This window comes from Coptis chinensis, chromosome 1 (assembly GCF_015680905.1).
Source record: "Coptis chinensis isolate HL-2020 chromosome 1, ASM1568090v1, whole genome shotgun sequence".
Lineage (NCBI taxonomy): Eukaryota > Viridiplantae > Streptophyta > Magnoliopsida > Ranunculales > Ranunculaceae > Coptis > Coptis chinensis.
In genome coordinates this window covers 4,053,415-4,066,080 of record NC_141456.1, presented here as the reverse complement: position 1 = coordinate 4,066,080, position 12,666 = coordinate 4,053,415, and the positions used below count along the sequence as shown (strand labels likewise).

The 12,666-nt window shown below is 36.7% G+C and overlaps 3 protein-coding genes across 4 annotated transcripts; 1 reads left to right on the top strand and 2 right to left on the bottom strand.

Moving 5' to 3' along the window:
- Positions 1 to 1,565: 1,565 nt before the first annotated feature.
- On the top strand, positions 1,566 to 3,517 carry LOC147521438 (pentatricopeptide repeat-containing protein At5g15010, mitochondrial-like). The gene has a single exon (XM_086566820.1). It carries the CDS (start codon positions 1,676 to 1,678, stop codon positions 3,230 to 3,232), a length of 1,557 nt encoding a protein of 518 aa, XP_086422946.1. The 5' UTR covers positions 1,566 to 1,675; the 3' UTR covers positions 3,233 to 3,517.
- A 9-nt stretch (positions 3,518 to 3,526) lies between these two features.
- LOC147521437 (ATP-dependent Clp protease proteolytic subunit 3, chloroplastic-like) lies at positions 3,527 to 6,516 on the bottom strand. The gene is given in 6 exon segments (XM_086567295.1): positions 3,527 to 3,975; positions 4,091 to 4,186; positions 4,597 to 4,772; positions 5,703 to 5,817; positions 6,190 to 6,398; positions 6,401 to 6,516. Coding segments are annotated over 6 exon segments (918 nt in total). The 5' UTR covers positions 6,462 to 6,516; the 3' UTR covers positions 3,527 to 3,714.
- A 1,862-nt stretch (positions 6,517 to 8,378) lies between these two features.
- LOC147521436 (nicotinamide adenine dinucleotide transporter 2, mitochondrial-like) lies at positions 8,379 to 12,666 on the bottom strand. Of its 2 annotated transcripts, none has more exons than XM_086567248.1 (9): positions 12,285 to 12,666; positions 12,086 to 12,181; positions 11,467 to 11,573; positions 10,650 to 10,698; positions 10,390 to 10,451; positions 9,728 to 9,822; positions 9,203 to 9,291; positions 9,029 to 9,123; positions 8,379 to 8,915 (listed from the first exon to the last, which is right to left on the bottom strand). In XM_086567248.1, exons 1-9 carry the CDS (start codon positions 12,355 to 12,357, stop codon positions 8,697 to 8,699), a joined length of 885 nt encoding a protein of 294 aa, XP_086423374.1. In that variant the 5' UTR covers positions 12,358 to 12,666; the 3' UTR covers positions 8,379 to 8,696. The 2 variants fall into 2 exon arrangements, with proteins under 2 accessions (XP_086423374.1, XP_086423343.1); XM_086567217.1 differs by having other exon boundaries at positions 10,390 to 10,502; positions 12,285 to 12,646.

Genomic DNA, 12,666 nt, shown 5'->3' with positions numbered 1-12,666 from the left:
TTTATTTTAAGATTTTAGAGCCACCTCCCTACGTTTATTTAAATTACATCTCTCCTATTTATTAATTACAATTGGTTCTCTAATCTCTATTAAAATTGAACCACTTTTTCTTCAATAATTTTAGGATAGTCTTCTTAATTTAAAAGTTAAAATTTATGTATAGAAATTGTATATCTTTCCCATTTTTAGAAAATTGTTTCTCTTTTTTTAGTGAGAGAAACAACTTGGCAAACTGATGCGTAGCACAAGACACATGCTAGTAGAGAACTAAACATTCAGGTCATGAAAGTTCGAATTCGCTTCTATCAAATTAACAAGTAACAAGTAACAAGCACGAAGTCATTTTCAGCAAAAACTCCAGGCCATGTAATCATGTATGAGGCCAAGCTATGAGCTTAGCTTCGACTTAATTCTCTGTAAAATGCGCAATGAAATTGATAAAATTCTACCCAATTGAACTTATATTTGCACTATATTGATCACATATGAACTTGCTCACTCATTGAACACAATGACATAGAAGCCATTATTTATTTATATCTAAGTCATTAATTATTTATCACGCTCAGTAGCGCTATTGCATTCACGCATTTGAAAGACACAACTCCAACATGCGATACAGTACTATAAAAACTCTTAAGGAAGATCAGGGACGGACTTGGGTGCGGCCGCCCGGTGACTGAGGCCAGGCTTGGGTACAGCCGTTAGGTGACTTGGGGACTTGGGTGGAATAGGAGGGCTTTGGTGCATGAGGTATGCTTTTGGGGACTTGGGCGGCTTACCATCTTCATTTCTTGCTACCATGCCACCTGCTGATGCGGCAATAGCAATGACCATCAGAAGAAGCTTAATTAGTGAGATATAGGAGAATGAGTTACTTGCCATGGCTTCTCACTTCTTCGATGGCTTTGTTTCCTGAAGATTGAACGGAACACATCATTTATAGGGAAAAAACATTTAACTTTTTGTCAAAATTGGCGTAAACTGATGATTGAATCTTTTCCCCGAAGTTCTCAGCACTTGGTGCAAGTACCTACCGGAGTCACACGGGTGATGACTTTAGGGGTGTAGTTTGTACCTTGCCAAACTAGTAAAGAATAATCTGTGAGTTGTGTTCGAACTTCCAACTGAACCATTTGATAAACGGTTCGCGGAGGTTAGACTCATTATTCCAATTTCCATTCCTACCCTTCCTTCTCTGTGTCTCTTTATTAGAGCAAGTCTAATAGAGAGTTGTTAAATTGGGCTGCTAAAAGTGCCACATAGGTTTTTAGCTTGCCTTAAATTTGGCTCACCAAAACAAAAAAACCAATCCAATCGCATTGTCTATTTTGAAGTGCTAAATGATACGGATGATATAGTTTAGTTTTTGACGTCCGTCCATTATTTTTTGAAATTTTTTTAGATAGACGACACAGTTTCTGCCGTCTGTCGAAATTTAACACACAAACGGCAGAAATACCGTTCGTCTCTCGAACTTAAAGCGAAAGTCATAACTTTGGTTGGGTTTTTTATTTCTTCCAAATTTAAGACCTTATTAGCAACTCCATTATATTTTTGTGGTTGAAGTGCTATATTTGTATTTAGCAACCCATATAGCCCCATTGGAATTGCTCTTATTAGGTTAAAACTATTCTCTCGTTGGCGCCATTATCTCCTTTCTCTCTCACTAGCCATGCCTCTCTCCAAATTCTTCATACGAAGCATCCTCAAATCTTCAGCATCTCTATCTCGCCATTTCCATCTAACCCATCACAAAGATCCATTTTTTATACCCAAACATGTCTCATTCCATAATAAAAACCCACCCTTTGTAAGAAGAAATGTGTTCAGGTCAATGAATACCCAAGTTTTAGTTGAGGCTTCAAATTTAGAAATTTCGAAAGACAGTGAAAAACTTTGCAAAATATTAACAGACTCATCAAGTCTTGATAGTTTTGGTATTGCAAATGTTTCATTACCATTGGTTGTGGAAGTGTTAAAGAAACTAAGTAATGCAGGAGCTCTAGCACTTACATTCTTCCGTTGGGTGGAAAAGAAGGAAGGGTATAAACATACTAATGAGAGTTACAATGCTTTGATTGAAGCATTGGGTAAGATTAAACAGTTTAACTCGATATGGGATATAGTCGAGGAAATGAAGGGTAAAGGGTTGGTAACGAAAGAGACATTTGGTTTGATAATGAGAAGATATGCTCGGTGTAGAAAGACGAAAGAAGCAATTGAGACTTTTAAGAAGATGGAGAAATTTGGGATGAAGCATGAGTTATCGGACTATAATCGTTTGATCGATACACTGAGTAAGGCGCGACATGTTCAAGAGGCCCAACAAGTTTTTGATGAAATGAAGAAGAAGAAAAGGTTTATGCCTGATGTGAAGACGTATAGTATACTTTTGGAAGGGTGGGGTGAAGAAAGGAATTTGGAGATGGTGGAAGATTTGTGTAAAAGGATGAAAGATGAAGGGTTGGAACCTGATGTTGTTACTTACGGGATTGTTATTAATGCTTATTGTAAGTCTAAGAAGTATGATGAAGCACTTGAGATATTTCGCGGGGCAATACTAGCCAAGAATTTGAAGCCTAGTCCACATATTTATTGTTCTTTGATTCATGGGTTGGGTGCGGAAAAGAGATTGAATGAAGCAATTGATTTTTTTGAACAGTCGAAGATAAGTGGTTTTGTACCTGAACTACCTACTTATAATGCACTTGTGGGAGCTTACTGTTGGTCCGAGCGGTTTAAGGATGCATGTATGGTACTTGAAGAGATGAAGAAATCTGGAGTTCTGCCGAATTCTAGGACCTATGAGATTATTATACATCATCTGATAAAGAACAGAAGAACAAAAGATGCATACCGGGTTTTTCAAGAGATGGAGAGCAAGTTCGGGTGTGAACCTAGTGCAAACACCTATGAAATCATTGTAAGGATGTTTTGTAGCGAGGAGAGTGTTGACATGGCTCTTCAGGTTTGGAATCAGATGAAGGCTAAAGGCATCCTTCCTAGTATGCATATGTTTTCATCTTTGATCAATGGTCTTTCTCGGGACAACAAGTTAGATGAAGCTTGTGCATACTTTCAAGAGATGCTTGATTCGGGGATTAGGCCACCAGGTCCATTGTTTGGTAATCTGAAACAAGCTCTTCTTGAAGCAGGGAAAAAAGAGTTAGCGTTAAGTTTTGGCCTGAAGCTGGACAAAATAAGGAAAACCCGACTGGTCATTGAATGATGCTTTCTCATCAGTATAATGACAAGTGTGGGGTTTGGAGTAAACTAACATCTCAACAAGAATCAGCCCTGATTTTGAGAGGCATTTGTAGGAGATTTCACTCTTTCATCCGTTTGAATGAACTCTATATATAGCTTGGTTAGTTACAATCATGTCGTTAAATTGCTTTGCTTTATCATGTATGAGATGTCATATTTAAGCTGTAAGAGGAAAACTTGTTTATTCGTTAAGTTATGAGAAGAAAAAACAGATATTTTTGGAACATAGAAGATAGATTTTGACTAAGAGCTCATGTAGTTAAAGATGCAACTAGTTTTCCACTATTGTTACAAAGTATGTATTTAACATCTATTTCCATCCATGTTTGATTCCAACAATAAAACAATCACACTTTCTTCAACCTCTTAAAAAATTTCTGAAAGAATTTAGTTCAACAGAAGGGAAACACTACAACATGGTTGGGATCACATCTATGCTCGTGTTTACACAGGTGCAGCTGCTTCTCTTTCCTGTTCCTGGCCTCCATTTTGGTAAAGCTTTTCTTCTGAAGGCAAATTCTTCATGGCTTTTCTACGTCCCTCAACTTTCCATTGATCCCATACACGAGTTTTAGGTGGAGGTGTTGCATCTCCGATTGGTGCAACCAACCCTGGCTTTCCATCATCAATAACTGCATCAACCAACCCATATTCCTTTGCTTCCCAAGGATTCATAAAATTATCACGATCCGTGTCCAATTCAACCTGCAAAAAATGACATGAATGTTGATGAGGATAACTTTAACACATCTTTTTGTAAACTTCCCCAGAAGAAGAATCAATGTAATCAGCAGAGTGGAAAAAGACGTCATATCCCAACCTGATGCTCAGGCTTCCCAGTGATTCTTGACAGTATCTTGTTCAGCTTAGTTTTGTGGTACATCATTTCTCTAATACGCAACCCCATTTCTGATGCCTGAATGCAGAAAATATTCAGAGATGATTAAATATACGGAAAAGGCTGAATATTAAATACATTTCAAGAGATTGGAGCACCATTTCTTTCAAATTACCGAGAAAATTTGCAAATGGTGATGAAACATAAGATTCAACATAGCAAATGGAAAGTCGACTTTACACGTCAAAACAAATAATTTTAAGACACAATATACTAAGAAATAGGCAAATAGCTGTACCAGTCTGCAAATTTATCGACTGTAAACCAAATATATATAGCACGAGTCAAAGGTGTTACCACCAGAACATAGTAAGCATGCTTCTAGGATATAGGAATCATCGTGTCATACTGCTTTTCTACAGCACCATTGGCAGATCCTAAAATCAACAAACTATGAAAAATAAAGAAGAAGCAAAAAGAAAACATACTTTCCCCCCAGACGTTCCAAGTGGTTGATGGATCATAACTCTAGCATTCGGCATGCAAAATCTCTTCCCTTTTGAGCCAGAAGCAAGCAGAAAAGCACCCATAGACGCTGCAAGGCCCAAGCAAACGGTAGAGACATCGGCCTTGCACATTTTCATTGCATCATATATACCCATTCCTGAATTCAGTAGTATTAGGAAACAATATTGTCAGTATTGGAAGACCAACTAAATCCCCAAACATGATACCATTGTATCAAGATTCTCACTCCAACTACACGTCTTCCAACATAAATCAAATTGCAATGAGTATCTATCCTCTGTACTTTCATTTTGGGGCAATTATTTTTCAACTCCCAGTACTCAGATGAAAGAATATCAAATAATGATTAACCATCGCAGTTTGTCAGTAGGGGCTAACGTCTTGAAGAGATCAAGCAGCTGTTTCATGACAACCTCACCTGTAAGTTGTAATATCAATCTTAAAATGTTATACCATTTCTTCTCACCATACCATCCCAAGACAAGAAATAGCTGGGTGTAAAGGGCAGCTAAAGAAAAAAAACTGTGGAACTCTTACCTACTTCTAATGAGGTTTCCTAGTTTCAGTTGTTCAGAGTAAATATTTAAGAGTTAAGATCATGTAAGGCACATCCAATTAGGAACGCACATGTAAAGAGAATTCTTCATGTTATTCCAAATCTACCACGAATAGCAAATTTTCCTATCAACTGAACTTACTCTTTTATCTTCTAAATGGAGATGAAATAAACTCACCCATTTCTCCAAATGTAGAATGAGTGGGATAAAACTAGCAACATGAAGAAGTGTGTCATGTGTAAGTTCTAAAAGGGAGACGTTTTGGTTCTTTTACATGCTGAATGTCAAATATCTTGCCAATAAAGAACTACGATTCAATGTGTATATTGAGACTAATACATCTTTATATCTCTTAATATTAACAACAGGGTCTATATCAAAACTGAATCAGAAAATTATCAATAAATCACTACTCAAGGAGATCGCCTCAGTCCAAGAAGGAAGCAAAAATTAAGAAAATGCAGTAAGTCAATGGAACTGTTATTCCACGAACCAACTGATAAACATACCAGCCGTTACAGAACCACCAGGTGAATTTATAAATAATTTGATGTCTTTTGTATTGTCTTCAGCATCTAGAAACAAGAGCTGACTGATAATATAATCGGCAGTCACATCATCCACCTTCAAGTATCATGAGAAACACAAATTCAGTATTTGAACCAAATGAACAAAATTCCATTGAAATTTCTATTGCTCATTGACATAGTATTTGCATGATGAACAACCACCTTATCTAAACAACAAGTCTCATCAACGAAAAAAACCAAACACCAATATCCTTTAGTACAACATAAAATTTCTATATATTATTAAACACTTTTCAGATAAACCCCAGTTCCAAAATCCAAACTTTAGGCCTAAACTCAATTTTAAAATAAAACCACAATAACCAAGCTACTTTTTGGACAAATTAAAGCTGAAAATATAGCTAATAATCAATTCCTGACAATATCCACGTCTTAATTCAATCTATAAACCAATAAAAACACTCACCTGAGAACCCAGAAACACAATCCTCTGACGAAGAAGCATGTTATTTGCATCCAGTTCTTCAGGTCTGGGCATCCATTCAGGAGCAGAGTTGGAAATATTCCAGTTGGTGGAAATAGTGTTTCTGGAACATTTAATGGAGATGGAGATGGGGTTGGTTCTCTTTTTAAGAGTTGTTGGAGTGAGTTTAAATTTGGTAAATTCACCATGAGAGAAAAACATGCAGGGGGTCTTGAAGGTGGTGAAGTAGTAGTGAACGTTAAACTTGTCTCCATTGGCTTTAGCTTTCTTTCTCTCTTGCTGATCTTTTAAAGCTGGTTACTGTTTTTGAGGAATGGCCTGTGAACACGTTTTTCGGCAACTTTTTGGGTGCGGTTATTCACACCCATCTGAGAGATGGGTGCACATAAAATATCTTAACCATTACTTGCTTGTCAAGGTCCTTTCCTGGCACCGCTCCGTTGTGCTTAATTCTTCACCATCATTGTTGCTCATCTGTGTCCAAGTTTTTAAGGACTTGTTTTGCATTTATCTTGAGTACATGTGTACATGTAGGGCTGGTCATCGAGTTGAGCTATTCGTGAGTAATTCGAGTTTGGCTCGTTGAAGGCTCGACTCAAACTCGTTCGCACAAAAGTATGAGTCGAGCTTGAGCTTAATTTAAAGCTCATTCTAGATAGCGTTAGTTAGTAGTTCGAGTTAGTTCTTTCATGAAAGTTACCAGTGAGCTACTGAGCTTGAGTAGCTCATGAGCTACTCGTTTTATAAGCCCATACGTAGTATATAATTTATAATTTATACGACATTTTATACTTTATATCCAACTATAATTTACAATTTATACTAGTTTTAATGTTTTATATACATTTTTTTCGAGTTTGAGCTCGAGTTCGAACCTGAGCTCGAGCTCGAAGTGTAAAACGAGTCGAGCTCGAGCTATTAGTATAACTAGGCGAGTCGAACTTGAGCTTCAATATTAAGCTCGAATGCGAGTTCGAGTCAAGTTTGAGTCGAGCTTTACATGTGTGAGTCGAGCTCGAATATAGCAAAACTCGACTTGGTAGCTCGATGACCAAGCCCTATGTACATGTCCTCTATATATGTAATACTCCTGGTTCTGCCTCGGATTTTCATTTAGCTTAGCGTCTTGGTGAGGGGGTTTTCTTTGGACTTGACTGACCTTGAACTAGAGTATGCTGATCAAAATGTTTAATCCACCCCAAGGGCGTGTGCATTGACGACTTTGGTTTATCTATGTAGATGTGGGGGTAGGATTTAAGTGGTGTTGATGATTGTATTTATGTTGTGAGCACCAAAACACCACGATACATGTGTACAACACATAGAGAGAGAGAGTAAAATGGTTGTTGCATATAGTTAACTGGATTGGAGTTTGAGTCGAGTAAAATTTGTAGAACATTTGAATTATGTAGCATACTACATAATATAAAATTTGAATTATATATTACAATTTTTTTTTAAATGTACAATTTTTAAATCCGAATTTTTATTTCAAAATGTTTAATATTCGTATAAAACATACTACGAATTATTACGGTATTGCGAATTTTTACCAATTTTTTTTAACATGTAAACGAATGAAACTCAAATTTTTCTCCTACCAAATAATTCCAATAGCAAACAAGACAACCAATGTTTTGAGATTGGTGTGGTATCTAGGACAGGGAATCGGGTTGGGTATGATCTGAACCCGAACCCAAATATGTCGGGTTTAGATACATTTCTATAACCGTTTTTACATTCGGTTCGGATACATGTCCGTCGGGTTAGGATTCGGGTTTGGGTAGAGGTTTTGGGTAAATTTTCAAATTTTTAATGTTCGGATTCTGATACTGTGAAAAAAGTTGGGATTCGGATATTGGCATATCTGATCCGTTCCCTGCCCTATTTGTGTCCTAAATTAGTTTCTAAAACTGCCTGTATGAGCATCTTTGGGCTGTTAGCTGTCTGCGCTTTTCATCGTCAGATGAACAACTGGTAAGGCCAGCCCCTGCTGATAACTTATAAGTGATTATGAGGATGATGTCTCTGAAAAGATGACTGGATTGACAATAGAACAACAACAAAATTAATTAATAGCCAAGTCATGGCTCACCTTTGGTAAATTATGTAAATGGTGCCCAAGTTAAGTTTCCAACAGAATACTACATCATATTTTTGCAAATAGCCTAGAACATTACAACGAGTATCTATTCTTTATTTCCAATTTTTGGTTTTTTGGTCCTTACATGACAATAATTGGACAACCAGTAATACAACAACAAAATTAGTCAATAGCCAAACGAAGGCCCACATTTATTAAGCTATTCATGTTTTCCTCCCCATCTCTCATCCTATAACAGTCACTGAGAGAAGTCCGATCCTCGTATTGCTCCTCGTATTGCTGTTAGCAGCTCATTGCTATTTGAATGAACTCAGTGTTTCGTATATGCTTTATGGCTTGGAACGCAATTGTTAGAGTAATGTATTGGGCTCATGTACAGTTCTGCCTATGAAGTAAGCCGCTTCAGTAACCTTTGTATCATCTCATAACTGGTAAAAGTTATGACAGTGGATGGCATTGTTCTCAACAGATTAGTGGCACAACCACGGTAAAAACCCGAAACACCTTCCTTTCGGAGAATCTTCCTAATGCAGTCACCAACACCCTCATAGTGTGACTCAGGATTACGGCACTGTCCTTGCTCCTGCAGCTTTGACCGCACAACCTGGTATAAGGGAAATGTTGGACTCTTAAAAAGTATGAATAAGAAGAATGGTAAGATTAAAACTTGCTTTTCTAAAAATTAGAAGAAAAATAAAATATTAGTGATAGAGCTACCTCGTGTGGGTATGTCATTGTGGAAGCAAATAATTTAGATATTGAAGAGGCAATGGCAACCTGCCCAGCATTAAGCTTATCAACAGTTGTCCCATCTGTTAAAGATAAAAAAAGTTACGATATCATAGAAGCATAAAACAGGTAAGAATTCCTCATTTAAGAAACAGCAATTACCCCTTATTGCAATGTAAGACTTAGTCTTTTCATACATTGGGAACTGAATGGCAACATGGCTCACCCCAGCCAGCGAAGGCAAAAGGCCACTGTAATGCAAACAAGAAAAACATTACAATCAAGTGAGTGCTTGAAAATGATCTTCTACATCAGCTTTTCCTAATGAACTGCCAGAATTTTTATTTGGTTTATGTTTTGTCGTCATGCATTCTTTCAAATAGTATAGTATTTTCCAAACTCCAAAGTCAGTCAAATGTCACACTTCATACTTGGTATTGAGCTTATGAAAGGGTTTTACAATAATTGTTTGAGTAACTGGCATAACTTTGTCATTGAGGTAATGAGGTCATGAAGAGCTCTGTTATTTGATTGGCTCAACATATATCGTGAATATAGTTGTAAACAACCAAAACCGATTGTGGACCCAACATATTTGAAAAAACAAAGTTTATTAAGCAGAATCACCATTTATGTAGTCAGATTGAAGACCATGAATCTTATGATTATTGCAAAAAAAGAACTGACCTATATAATCCTCGGATTCCCTCTTCATGCATAATCCGTGTCAAAGCAGAAAAGATGCTTGTGTAAGGAACCACGCCTGACCTCATTCCCTGTGTCTACAGTTTAAACATGAAAAAGTTAAAAATCAAATCAAAATACAACAACAACAAACCAGAAACCAGAAGCACAACTGTTTGACTCAAAAAGGAAAATAGAGAAAATTGTAAGAACTTCATGGGTTTGCAAGGTTGATTGAGCCCAAATGACTCTATCGTTAGGATAAGAATTTGATGTATAGTACAATTTGATGGTACAGCACTGCGATGGAAGTTGCATCTGCTCAAAGCAAACTAACAAAAGCAAATAACTTTGCTCAACTCATATCCAGATAAAAGTTTCCAAACCGATGTAATTCAAATAGCATCGTTTCACCAAATGAGGTATAACGATTAACACGGAAAAGAACACTGACTGTTATTGTGAACCACTCTCCCCTGAAGTACAGCAGACAATTTCGTAACCCACTTGTTTGGCATTCTAGCATTTCAACTTCTTTTACCAATGATTTAATTGAAACACAGAAATACAAAATATTTAGTTTAAAACTTCAGCTGGCCAAGAGATGTGATTATCACTTATCCACAGAAAATCAAATTCAGCAAATATAAGAAGATTAAACATACCTGGAGTCTGGTCTTAACAACCCACAGTGGATTGGTTGTGATGGCTGTCGCCGCTCCAGCTCCTGTAGCAGCTATAATATTAGCGCCAATTGTGAGTTGACCATCCCTATTTCCTATATGATCATAATTTGAGAGAAAAAAGGTTAAAATTCAAAACAGTAGTAACCAATTCTACTAGGGTAACTTTTTAAAACAAAATCCGCTCTCACTAAAACTCAAATGAAATATGTAGATGGAAGGATAACGAAATGCAAACCAACCATGTGATTTAAGTATAGTTTTGAGCTGCTCATACACTGTGAAGTACACCTACATAGAAAAAGGACAGTACCGCTTAATTACAGAAAGGGCTAGATGTGTCAAAGCATATCAATTACACCTGACTACTTTAAAGTCCACTAGATATTAATAATTAAGATAGGATTATTTGTATTATTCAGAATTATATTTTCTGTCCTCGAAACAAACATCATATCAAGGCACATCTCTCTCTATTCTAAATCACACCAGAGGCAACTCTTAAATCATACGAGGTGTGCCCCCATAAAGTAAAGTTTCGACAACACAATCAGATTGATTTGAGTATGACAGCAAAAATAATCCAGTATCATTCACAGGAAGACCTATCACATACCAATAAGAAAATGATTAATGGATTAGAGAGATAGGAACAGTGGTAATTCTATATTCCTAACATCTCTCCTTACTCTTGAAACCATGACTAACGGTAGATCCTTTGAGACCCATAAGAAAATTACTTCAAATTTGAGAATGAAAAATAACTTTCTGCGTTTACAATTAAAATAAAATAAAATCTGATCTCGCTACCACTGTGTAAAGACGGACATACCTACCAAGGGGAAGATAGAGAGTGCACATTTAACAAAGATTCTTAGAAATAATCTAGTAGTGCCCTTTTACGATAGTCTTCCGTTCATGAGTTTTGCACTTCATGGGAAAACCAAAGCAAAATTGAGTTGTTCAACAAATTATTAATCACGCAGACATATCTCTTGCAAATTTACTGCGGAAAATGCACCAGGTTTGTTAAAATATTCAAAGATAGACAATACTCACGGCCCAGTTCGGAAGTAGTGCCAATATTGTAGGAGAAAGGCCACGATACAATCCTCTCACACCCTCATTTTGTATTATGTTCTTCATGCTGGCAACAATAAGACTCCCTGATTTCCCCAAAAGAATGAAGAACATTAGAAGTACAAAAGTCAACAGTGCAAGAACCGAAATGAAGAACTTTCTACTTTTTCTTATCTCAGAAAAATAGTATGTTATTTAGGAACTTATCAAGCGGGGAAGAGAAAGAAAATGGAAATCGGGTGTGGTGAATTTGGCCGATTCGAAATGTATATTTGAATTGGTATACCTGAACACACTTCTTCAAGTATTACATACAAAATTCAACCTTCATCTATTTCAGTCTTAACACTTGAACTATCCAAACCACCCTCGTGTCCAACAAAGTAACTCCACACCTTGTAAAGATTCACAACCTATTCATAGTACTTGACTGTATGAACTTTATGGCTTATTATTAGCTCGCTTCCAGCACTACAATGTCCTATACAAGATATTGATTACAAATCATGTCTTGAAAGACCCAACTTAACCAGTAATATCAACCTTGGACAACATACCAACATGCCTAATATCAACAATGAGGCATACACAGTTATACCTTTTCGACCAGAATGCGGCAAATCGGGCAGTCCATAAACTTGAAGTCTTGTTTTAATAACATCCAATGGACATACAAACGTGGCCGAAATGGCTCCTGCAGTATAATTCCTGTTAGAAAAAAGACTAGTATTACAAATCCAACAAAGCAAAACCCAAATGGCATCAAATCATCAAATTTAAGTAAACTAATAACTAACCTGCTGCAGCACCGGAACAAGCATTACATAGAATATCTTTTCCACTTTTACCCTTCTTTTCTTCTCCACTCATTTTGAAATAAAAAAATATATTTCAGCTGAATTGTTGAATAATAATATTTTTGGTGATTAGACTCAAATCCATTTGGGAATTTATAAACATGGGATTGTAGATGCGTATTTGAAGGGGGGAAGATTTGAACTTGGTTTGAACGGTGAAGAGGAGCTGATTAGTGACCGGACTTTTTTTTTTCTCTCTCTGTTTGACACGTTTTATTTCCACACTGTTTGATTAATTCACTTCTTATTTCTGCACCCACCACAATTTTGAGTGCGCCCATTGTTATGAAAAATACATATTTATCCTTTTCTAATGCACCCC

What these genes read in the sequence shown, in the direction of transcription:
- LOC147521438 (XM_086566820.1), top strand. Translation starts at nt 1,676, where the DNA reads ATGCCTCTCTCCAAATTCTTCATACGAAGCATCCTCAAATCTTCAGCA.
- LOC147521436 (XM_086567217.1), bottom strand. Translation starts at nt 12,357, where the DNA reads ATGAGTGGAGAAGAAAAGAAGGGTAAAAGTGGAAAAGATATTCTATGT. An exon ending in GCCGCATTCTGGTCGAAAAG is followed by an intron (nt 11,574 to 12,085) that starts GTATAACTGTGT and finishes TGGGGAAATCAG; the next exon opens with GGAGTCTTATTGTTGCCAGC. An exon ending in TTGTTAAGACCAGACTCCAG is followed by an intron (nt 9,823 to 10,389) that starts GTATGTTTAATC and finishes TTTAAACTGTAG; the next exon opens with ACACAGGGAATGAGGTCAGG.